Below are 11445 nucleotides of genomic sequence, written 5' to 3'. Positions count from 1 at the left end.
GGCTGATAACACACTTTGCCAGCGGTCGCAGTTTGGTACAGATTCTCTAATGTGACTTTGTAGCCGGGTCAGATAAAAACGAGCGGACCGAGGACTAATTTGGGCTAAAACTGAACCGAATTAGACGCAGCAGTGAAACAGTGTTCAGTGACCAAAGAACTAGTTCAACCAGCGTGGTCCCTGGTAGTGGCACAGTTAAGCGATGGTGGCTCTCGACGTGCCACCAACTGCGGATGATCGATTCAACTGATCTTTAATTTTCTCAACTGCGGACGGCCAACGTGTCCTCGTGCAGCGCGAGTCCACGCATTAATTTTTCGGGAGCTTTTTTCTTCATTTTTGCTTAATTTTTGCTTCCCCCCCACACAGTGACATCATCCGAAACCGGAAGTGAACAGGAGTTGAAGTGACTGCGCGTTCGTTCCACTGCTGGTGCTGCGTGGTGACAGCGGTGGACAGGCGTGTCAAATGTGTGTGCGCGGCTTGTGACCGACAAATGTGCCACGGAGAAGAATTAATTCAACCTAACCTCAAAGAAAACACCGCGAGGACCGCCCGAGAGAGCCCGCGTGGGGCTAGAAGCTCGCGGCGATGCCAAGCCAGCCAGCAAGACGTTTGCCTCATCGGCGGGGCAAGCGCGTCAGGAAGCGCCATCCGGGGAGCATGGGGCCACCGGGGTGGACACCCGGCGGGCGGTGGTTTAGTGTGTTAAGTGAAGCAACGACGATTGTGCTGCTGGCCGCCGTCAGCGCCGTTTGCGGCTTGATGGCGAACGCAGCTGCCGATCCCGGCGTTGGCCGAATGGGTAAGTGGTGCTCCGACATCATCGCCAGCATCTTCACCCGCGATGATCCGCGACATCATCAGCGGTCAGCGGAGTGACGTAATCGCGACACGCAATGCGAGTGGTAATCGCGTCGCGATTACAAACGGATTTTGACGCCAAAAGCGCCGGGGGCATTGTAATCGTTCTGATAATAATGATAATTATGCTGAAGTACGGAGGTGCCCCCTCGCCCTTTTGGATGGGTGTTTAATGTTCGCTGCAAGTGCGATGCATCTGCTGTTAATCTTCCCGCCTGCATCAGAAGTTGCACGCCAGGCGGGCGGGTGCAACGCAGAGGCTTATGGAAATTTATGGGTTTTAAATCATTGACACTCGGCTCAACGCATGTCGCTGGTCGGTGGCCATGGTGCAACAATCGGGTTACATTGTTTCACACTTTAATCGAACTCGTAAATTGACCGACTGCAACATGCAATGGCCGACGCAACACCCCGGGTTCGCTAATTTCTGCTGACAGAACAGATGTTTTTCTGCCTTGATTTCACTTTAACAGGAGTGCGAACAGTTCCCTTATTAGAAAGATTCACAGAGCCGCAAAGTGCTGGCAGATTATTTTCCAAGTCTAAAAGTCTAAAATCGGGTTTTTTAAAATCACATTTTTATTGCATTGAAATGAAAAACTTTTTTATTCAAAGTATGTGCCATCGCTAGCTATGTATTTATCCCATCTCTCTGCTAAATCACGGATGCTAAGCCTAAAGAATTCATCGTATTTTGAAGCAAACCAATCAGTCATCCAATTTCGACTTCCTCGAACCGAAATGGAATCAGCGTATCCTATCGATGAAAATAAAAGATCTGGCGCCAAGGCGGCAAGTCTGGCGAATCATTTGCTGTCAGTAGCGATCTGTATTAACGGTTTCATCTGGTTTTAGGAGCTTGTGGTACACCACACCTTTCTGGTCCCACAGCATTGTTTTTTTGCCGAACCGATCTGCTTTTGCAGTCGAAGTTGATGGTTTTGCAGCACTGACCCATGATTTGTTTCATTTTAGGATTCTCAAAATTAATCCACTTTCCATTCCTAATCACAATGTAGTGGAGAAATGACTCGTACTCAAACTTTTTTGAAGTCCTCCGACGCTCTCTTTGCTTGTCAAGTCAAAACCGTCATTTTTAGTATTTTTAAACCGCTTAAAGCTCTGCGCTCTACCAAAAGCAAAATCACCGTAGGCTTCGACAAGCATTTCATGCGATTCTGCAGGTTTCAACAGATAACATTTCGATTCTTCAGCAGGTAGCAGAAAAGCGGTTCTTGCGTTTTCGTTCAGTCGTACATGCGTTTTACTTTCGTTCAGTTCTGGTGCGTTTTACTTAACGTGCGGTCGTTCTTAATACCTGCTGTCAAACCCGTGTTCACGTACTCTAAGATCGAGCCCTGCTGTCAAATATGACATCGGAAGTTGATCGAGCCAGATGTCTTACGTTTTCTGTCGTTCTGTTCTCTTATGTCCACGTGGTTAAGTGTTACGTATTCCGTCCCGCTGTCCTCTTTGTCCAAGTGTGCAAATAACATAAAATCAACGGATTTTCCCGTGTTTTACATACTAATTACTGTTTATTAATCACATTTTCGGTTCACCAGATGGGCTAGTGGACATGATCGAACAGTTCGGCATGCCGGCCCTTCCGTCCGGCATCTCGCCGGCACCGGGAATGTGCAACGGGAGCCGCACCGCGTACCAACCGCACCCGGAACCGGCGTACAACCTCAACCAGGACACGGTGCTGAGCGTCCCGACGGCCACCAGCTTCCCGGGCGGGTTTCCGGGGGACTTTTCGCTGCTCGTGGCACTGCGCACCAGCGGCGCCCTGGAGAGGGCGCCACTGTTCGTGATGTACTCGTCCGACTCGGAGGAAACGCTCATGCTGATGGTAGGGCGCGATGTGGCCCTTTACTACTACGACGGTAACCCGGAGGACGACGAGCAGGACCAATATCAGAACATGGTCAGCTTCGGGGTGAGCGTGGCCGATGAGCGGTGGCATCGACTCGGTGTCAGTGTCAAGGGCAATTCGGTCACGCTGATCGTCGACTGCGAGACGCAGATCACGCGCCCACTGAACCGACGGCCAGGCGTCCAGCTGGCGACCGACGGCCTGATCCTTACCGGACTGCAGCTGAACGAGGAGAACGGGTTCTTTACGGTAGGTTTTTGGGATCGGGAACCTTCAGGCGGACCCGCTAACGGCTATTGACCATCGCGGCACAGGGTGACCTCCAAATGCTGCTGATCGCCAACACTCCAGACGAAGCGTACCACGTCTGCACGAAGTACGCTCCCGACTGCGCGGGCGGAGGAGAATCCGCCGGATCCGCGGTCAGCGTCGTGCGCTCGCAGAACACGTCATCATCGTCACAGACGGGTTCACGGGTTGTCTCTACCAGTATCCGCGATCAGGTGTCCCGCGAGGCGATCTCCGTCGGTGGATCCCTTGGGAAGCAGGTACCCTCGACTACGGCAACGCCTGTTGGGGCCGGCAGTGGCCGTGACTTCGTCGACCTGGACGGTGATGTGGAAGGTTTGGGGCCGATCGGCGAGGACGATGACTACTACACCAACCTGGAGTTTGGGGGCGAGATCAATCGGGCCGGAGTTGTGGTGCCTCCGGCGGCAGGCACCACAGAGCGGGGTGTGAATCGCTCGACCGGAGGGGTCCTACCCGGCGCTTCCTACGATCAGCGACACCCCATTTTGCCACTTCCCGATCCAGAGTACGATGCTGCCGCTGGTGCGAGGAATGTCCCGCGAGCTCCTCCTTCGAACGGAACCCAAGCCGGACACGGACCAGAGCAGGAAGAGAATGAGGTGCGTGATGGACAAGCTTCAGACTTTATACAGAGTCCGGAGTAACCGAAAAACACCTTTCTTTTGCCAGGATCGTTCCGTGAGCTTTCCGACGCAGTCGAGGGTGACCATCGTCGGGGGCATAAAGACGGTCCGCGGACCAAGAGGACCCCCCGGAGAGCCCGGTCCGAAGGGTGACCCGGGACGCGATGGCCTATCGGGGCAGTCGGGACCATCTGGACCGCCGGGGCACGTCTTCATGATGCCCCTCGTTTCAGCCGGCAACGAGAAGGGTCCGGACTCGCAGGCGGAAGCTCTACGGCAGATGCTGTCCCAACATATGACGGCGATGCGCGGTGCCGACGGGCCGCAAGGACTGACCGGAGTGCCCGGAGCCGTGGGACCGCCTGGACCGGAGGGCATGAAAGGGGAACCGGGCGACGTTGGGGAACATGTGAGTCACGCGGCGGAGGCGAACCTTGGTCCGTAAAGTGACCCATTCCGTGCTTTTAGGGACCGATCGGGCCGCGTGGTGTGGTTGGTGCCAAGGGCCGTGAAGGACGCCGAGGACGCTCGGGACGGGACGGTGAGCGAGGGGCAACCGGGCTGCAGGGTGCCAAAGGAGAGCAGGGCCCCATCGGATTGCCCGGTTTCCTCGGCGAAAAGGGAGAACGAGGCCGACAGGGACAGGCCGGTGAGAAGGGCAGCCAGGGTCACGATGGGGCACAGGGAGAAGACGGACCGCCCGGCCTGCCTGGAGTAACGGGGGAGCTGGGTCCACGTGGATTTTCCGGACCGCGAGGATTCCCAGGACCGTCCGGTAACCCAGGACTCCCCGGCACGGAAGGGGTATCGGGCTCGAAGGGAAATCCAGGACCCCAAGGCCAACCAGGAGCGCCGGGACAAACGGGATCCACGGGACCGGTAGGACCGCCTGGTCCGCAAGGCAATCTGGGCCCCCCCGGCATTCCGGGCCCCCACGGTAAACCGGGCCTTCCGGGGCTCCCAGGGGCAGATGGGCCCCCGGGGCGGGACGGTAACCCGGGAACGGGTGGCCCGAAAGGCGACGTCGGACCGCAGGGAGTGCAGGGCCCAATCGGATTTCCCGGTACCCGTGGGCCCAAGGGTGACGACGGGGAGCGTGGAACTGCGGGCGACAAGGGCGAGAAGGGCGAACAAGGACACGACGGGGACAAGGGCGATATGGGGCAGGTGGGTGAACGGGGACTGACCGGACCGCACGGCGTATCGGGATCGGAGGGTCCCGAGGGCCCGAAAGGCTTCGAGGGACCACGCGGCGAGACGGGCATGATGGGGCTGACTGGCGACAAGGGCAAACAGGGTGTGCAGGGTTTCCCCGGATACCCAGGACCACCGGGCGACAAGGGCGATAAAGGATCCTTCGGAATGGCCGGGCTGCAGGGAGAAAAAGGCGAACGGGTAAGACGACAGCTGCTTGGCAGTTTCGATGGGGATTTCGGTCAGTAAAATACTTTTTTGGTCTACTCCCTACAGGGCAACACCGGACTCCAGGGAGAACGTGGAGAAGTCGGTCCGAGAGTGAGTGAAGCAGGCGGCGAAGTGGTGACTTCGAGAGCATGATGACGTTCGTCCTTTTGCAGGGCTTCAGGGGACCACGCGGCAGACGCGGAGCGGATGGTTCCACGGGTCCGAAGGGAGACACCGGTCAGCCAGGATCGCCCGGTGCGCAGGGAGAGATCGGTATGCAGGGTCCGGAGGGGCCACGCGGTTTCATCGGACTGCCCGGGCCGACGGGCAACAACGGCAAGGATGGGCCACCGGGAACTTCGGGCGAACGAGGACCACCGGTAGGTGACCGTTTACAGTTCATCTGTTCTTTCTTTCTTTTCGTTTCTTTTCGGGCAAGGAACAGCTGGAACAGGGTTCACAGAGGCCACTGTATGTAAGAACCAGAAACGATGCGGTAAATGAAAGGATAAAGGATCGACATAAAACTGTCACTGTTTGAATACTAGATCCCCATTTTGGGCTGTCTAATTTCAGTCAGTCCCACTATTTGTCAGTTTGGCATGCTGTGACAGCAAAGCGTGAAAGTTACATTTTGACATGCTGTAACCTAAACTGACAGCATCGACGCTTAAACTGACAGCATACAGCATTTTTGGTGCTGCTTCGATGGAAAACTTTCACAACATACAAGATCCTGCGATTATTATCGTTCTCCTTACAGGGTGACAATGGAAATCCGGGACCAATCGGGGCCCCCGGTGTCGTTGGACCGCAGGGGCCAACGGGAGAACCGGGCCCCGTCGGTGAACCGGGCATACCAGGCCTGCCAGGACTCCCAGGGGAGCCGGGCGTTGCGGGAGACACGGGCAAAGAAGGACAGTCCGGTCCACCGGGACCCCCGGGGAAGAATGGCCCACAGGGTGGCCAAGGATTGCCCGGATTCCCCGGTGAACGAGGTATGCTGGGGATGCCAGGACTGCCGGGGCTGAAGGGCGAGCTTGGGCTGCCCGGAATGGTTGGTCCGATTGGTGACAAAGGGCAACCGGGTGGCCCGGGTAAGGAAGGACCACCGGGGCCGGAAGGACGTCCAGGACCGCCGGGACCACCCGGCCCGTCAGGTGGCAAAGGAGAGCGCGGAGAGCAGGGTTTGGTAGGGCCGGTCGGACGCGATGGATTGCCCGGCCAGCGAGGCCTAGCCGGTGTCCCAGGACCAGTTGGACCACCGGGGGAGGACGGCGACAAGGGTGACATGGGTCCACCAGGAGAGAAGGGCTTCAAGGGAGCCCAAGGAGAAGCGGTAAGTGTTCGAATCGATCGAAACCCAGTGTTGCTAACAGCAACAGATAATTAAAAATGCAGACGGTTCTTCAAACCTTAAACTTTATTTTTGCGGGGGTTCATCCTCATCTGGAAAAACATTTCGCGGATGTCTCCGGTTACGGCGATTTTGTTTTCCTGGAACTTGTAAAGCACGGACAGTAGGTCCACTAGCTGGTCAGGGCCGGTGAGCAGATGTGAGTTGAGACTGACGCCATTAACTTCGCAGCTGCGTCGAAGACTAAACGTACCTTCGCCGGCTTGTTTGGGTTCACCACGGGGAAGATGGGCAGGTACCAATCGTTTGGGAGGTTCTTCGCTTGTTCCGCCGCGGTGATCCTTCTCGTGTACCCCTTTCTTTCGTACTCTTCCATCTTTTCTCGCATTTGGGATCTTCGTCGCTAGTTTGGGATCTCGCTGTAGCTTCTTCTCGAGGCAGGGGTGCCGTTTCAGAGCCATAGCCCGGCTATTCGGTAGTGTGATGCTGTCGGCTTTCCACAATAGCCCTGCCTCATAGTGGCCCGCCCTTTGGTGCACTACAGCCTCCAGGATATTAAACGCCCTTTCCTCCTCGGCTGACTTCAGCGTGGGAGTCGTACCGGAGTTAACAGCTACCATCGCAGATATCGTCACGAGAATCATCAGACAGTGTTGAACGAGATCCGGCTAAAATACCACGTCCCGCAGCTACGAGCCACGTACAACATCCTGAGACGCCGCTGCCAGCACTTCAAGGTCCGTAGTGCTAAATCTGCCACTCCAGCCATGGGAAACTTACCTGTCCAGCGACTCGCGGCATTTCAACGTCCGTTCTCCTACACGGAGATCGACTACTTTGGGCCAATGTGTGTTATGGTGGGAAGACGCGTCGAAAAACGGTGGGGAGTAATCTTCACTTGCCTGACGACGCGCGGCATCCACATCCTGTTAGTTCACAGTCTAAACACCAATTCATGCATTCTGGCGATACGGAACTTTGCAGCCCGAAAGGGGATGCCACTTGAGTTCATAAGTGACCGCGGCACCAATTTCGTCGTTGATACGGCGAGCAATCCGGCGGCCGGCGGACCCGAGAGCAGTGTGTGTGACGGTTCGCTCGGTCAGCGGGATCGACTGGACGATCAGCTGACGACCCCGACGACCGGGTCATGACCGCCGACGACGCCGTTGCTGGCAGTTCGAGTTTTAAAGTGAGGGAAGCAAGACGGGTTTTATTAAACCACGCAAAATAAAGTTTAAGGTTTGAAGAACCGTCTGCATCTTTAATTCTCTGTTGCTATTCGCAACACCCAGTCTCATGTGGAAGGTTTTTAAAGGTCAAGGATGTCACGTCTTCCGCAGGGCCCCGTTGGATCACCCGGAACACAAGGCAGCCGTGGGGAGCCGGGAGCGTTGGGACCGCAGGGTGAAAAAGGACCCCCGGGCGAGATGGGCCGCAGTGGACCGAAGGGAGAGGACGGTCCGACGGGACTGCCAGGATCGCCGGGTCCAGCCGGACCGCAAGGAATGCCGGGTCCTTCGGGAATGAAGGGTGGCCGCGGAGATGATGGGCCGCTGGGCGCAGTTGGGCCGGCCGGACCACCCGGAGAAGCGGGTCGACGAGGACCGCGTGGTGCCGAAGGGGGCCCAGGAGCACCAGGATCACCGGGACCGCAAGGAATCGCCGGTGAATCGGGACCACAGGGACCGCCTGGTCCGCTCGGACCCGAAGGTAAGGAAGGCGAAAAGGGTGCGATGGGCCCGAAGGGCGAGGAAGGCAAATCGGGGCCGCCGGGGCCACCAGGAAAGCGAGGCCAACCGGGACCGGAAGGATCGAAGGGTGTCGCTGGACCGGCCGGGTTCCCCGGAAGCCCTGGCGAGCCCGGCCTCATCGGAGCGAAAGGTGAGCTGGGCAAGGACGGTGAGGATGGGAAGCAGGGAGAACCGGGGATGGCCGGTGAAGCTGGACCACCAGGACCTCCGGGCGAAATCGGTCCCCCCGGGAAGGTAGGTCCGGAAGGACCGGCCGGCCTGCAGGGCACCACCGGGGTGTCCGGTGAGAAGGGCGACCGTGGATTGCCAGGACCGCAGGGAAACCAAGGACTCACCGGACCCCAGGGAATGCCAGGATCGCAAGGAGCTTCAGGCTTGCGAGGATCGCCGGGTCCGTCGGTAAGGAAGTCACGACATCGATGAGTATCTCTTGGGGTCAAGAGTCCTAACCACTGTTCTTTCGTTACAGGGTGAAATCGGCCCAGTGGGCAAACCGGGAGAATCCGGCGCTCCGGGTAAAACTGGCGACGTGGGAGAGAAAGGTCCGAAAGGGGACCGCGGACGTCGTGGTCTGAAGGGACACCGCGGTGAACTGGGTCTCGTCGGTCTGAAGGGCGATGCCGGTGAGAAGGGTGACAAGGGCATACGTGGTACGGTGGGGCCGGAGGGGCCGAAAGGTGACCACGGACCGCTGGGCTTGCTCGGTCCGAAAGGAAACGACGGTCCACAAGGGCCGCCGGGTCATGATGGGCCAACCGGACCGAAAGGAACCGAAGGAATGGCTGGTTTGCGAGGAGAACCGGGCCCACCAGGAGCGCCAGGACCGCCGGGACCTCCGGCCGACGCACCACTCATTCCGCCCGAGCTGCTGTTCCGGATGAACGAGTTTACGCTCACGAAGGGAGAGGACCGCAGCAAACGTGACGTCGCCGATGAGGCGGCCGGCCCCGAGCCGGAGGACGACCTCGACGACTTCGACGAAGAAGTCTTGAAGGTTGAACCGCGCAAGAAGAAGAAGAAGAAATCGAAGGCGAAACCGGCCGACCTGGGACCAAAGTTCCTCGACATGTACAGCTCGATCTACTCGATGCGCCAGGAGCTGGACCGTATTCGGAAGCCGGTCGGAACGCGCGAGAACCCGGCACGCACGTGTCGCGATCTGCACCACGGACATCCGCAGTTTCAGGACGGTAAGTTGGGGATCACTGGGAAGCGAGTGCTTCGATCTAGCGATTCGGTTCCGTTCCCCAGGTTGGTACTGGATTGACCCGAATCTGGGTATGGGCGACGATGCGGTGTACGTGTTCTGCAACATGACGTCCGCCGGTGAAACGTGCGTCTTCCCGGACATTCACAGCTCGCAGATGCCGACGATACCGTGGCGCAAGGAGAACGACAAAACGGACTGGTACTCCAACTTGCGCGGCGGATTTCGGGTAAGTACACTGATCGCTGAAAAGCAGACAGAAGAACGGAGGGGATAATGTGATGTCGTCGTCATCGTATAGATTTCTTACGAAACCATCGGCACAGTACAGATGACGTTCCTGCGGCTACTGTCGCAGGAAGCGTACCAGAACTTTACGTACGCCTGCATGAACAGCGTCGCGTGGTACAGCACGAAGGACGAAAGCTACGACAGTGCGCTCCGCTTTTTGGGCGACAACGAGATCGACATCGGGTACGAGCAGGCGAAGATCAAGCCAACGGTCCTGGTGGATGGCTGCAAAACCGGGCGCAGCAAGAGCGAAACCGTGTTCGAGGTGCGAACGGCTAAGCTGCAGTATCTGCCGATCATCGATTTCTATCCGATCGACTACGGATTGCCGCAGCAAGCGTTCGGCTTCCAGGTCGGTCCGGTCTGTTTTAAGTAGGAAGGCCATCGGCTACAAGTTAACGAAGTATATGCGTACGAAGCTAGAAACATTGTAACTTAATTAGCGATATTAGTTTACTAAGAAACACACACACACACGTACGGACGCGGAAGTAACGAGAGGAACTAGGGTTAGATAGTGTCTAAAGAGGAAGCTACACTTTAGACTTAGTTTAGCTGCAGAGAATACTCGCACCTATTGGACTGAGCACATTCGTTAGTCAGAAGAGGAATCGAACGATAAGCAGAACGAACATCGTTTTGTTGTTGTTATCGCTTTTCTTAGTTTTGTAAATAGCGCCGGAGAGGAAAGGATCATTCGTTAGGTCTAACACACATACATGTACACACACACACATGCATATACCATCATGAATGCTTGCGCGCGCTTGCAACACACACTTGCTCACCATTCGAAACGTGTTCAAAGTAAAGATGTGACCAGAAGGAAGTGACCTGTACATTGTCAAAGATCGTTTGTTGTTGAGAATATAATTGAAATCAAACTGAACTGCTCATTACTCATTTGTCGATGATCCGGCTCGATTCAGACGAACGGACTTCCTGGTGACGTATCCGATTGGCTTCCCTTCTCACTTCCAGTTGGATGCTCAAATTTGCTTGAAAACTATTCGAGCTTTGCTGAAATTAACCTAAATTTTGTATGGGAGACCACCTTTGTAATGTGGGAAGGGTTTTCAAACATTCACCAGAAGATTTCACCTTCAAAAAAAAACTCCCACCTTCCGAATTTGGTTCTAGCGGAATTCTAACAAGGGTTTTGTGGTTTTAAAAGATAATGTTTAGAAATAAATACAGGCCGAGGGTCTTAAGCACAGCTGGCCCCCACCAGACATTGGCTCGTAAAGGTGATCTGCTCGCCCGGGAATCGTTCGCCGACTCTTTCGTACCCTTACCCAGCCGTCGCTTTCGGAGATCCACACGACGATCTCGTCCTCGATCACGTCCACTCCCTCCATCAGAATTGGCAGATAGTCCGGGTGGCCCTGGAGGACGCACTCAGCCGCGAGGCAAACCGGCCGATGGCAAACAGGGTTTCTGGAGTTTTCAGCTCGCCGCGCCCGAAGCGGTAGGAAGTTAGGAAGGACGGTGAGTAACAATCATTTTTATATATATAGATAAATCACATTGTTCTTTTTTAACGCAACTCACTGTATTTTGTCCGACGAGAATGATCGAAATGTTTCACAGCAAAGGGAGTGAAATATTTCACCACATTGCGAGTAGTTAGTTCCTGTCCACACTAACACTATTATTGTTTGGTGAAGGCGAAAAACACGAATAGAAATGAATAGAAAGGTAGAAATAAACGAGATTAGGTATTTAGAATTAACCATTAGAAAGTTTTACTT

At 55.9% G+C, this 11445-nt stretch overlaps 1 protein-coding gene across 1 annotated transcript; it reads left to right on the top strand.

The window, feature by feature from the left end:
• The first annotated feature begins 765 nt into the window (after positions 1–765).
• LOC128271005 (collagen alpha-1(V) chain-like) lies at positions 766–10070 on the top strand. The gene is made up of 12 exons (XM_053008434.1): positions 766–805; positions 2433–2995; positions 3061–3657; positions 3728–4090; positions 4150–5076; positions 5152–5196; positions 5259–5465; positions 5849–6424; positions 7786–8595; positions 8666–9386; positions 9448–9632; positions 9705–10070. Exons 1-12 carry the CDS (start codon positions 766–768, stop codon positions 10068–10070), a joined length of 5400 nt encoding a protein of 1799 aa, XP_052864394.1.
• The last annotated feature ends 1375 nt before the right edge of the window (positions 10071–11445 follow it).

This window comes from Anopheles cruzii, chromosome 3 (assembly GCF_943734635.1).
Source record: "Anopheles cruzii chromosome 3, idAnoCruzAS_RS32_06, whole genome shotgun sequence".
Lineage (NCBI taxonomy): Eukaryota > Metazoa > Arthropoda > Insecta > Diptera > Culicidae > Anopheles > Anopheles cruzii.
This window is presented reverse-complemented; position numbering and strand designations above follow the sequence as displayed.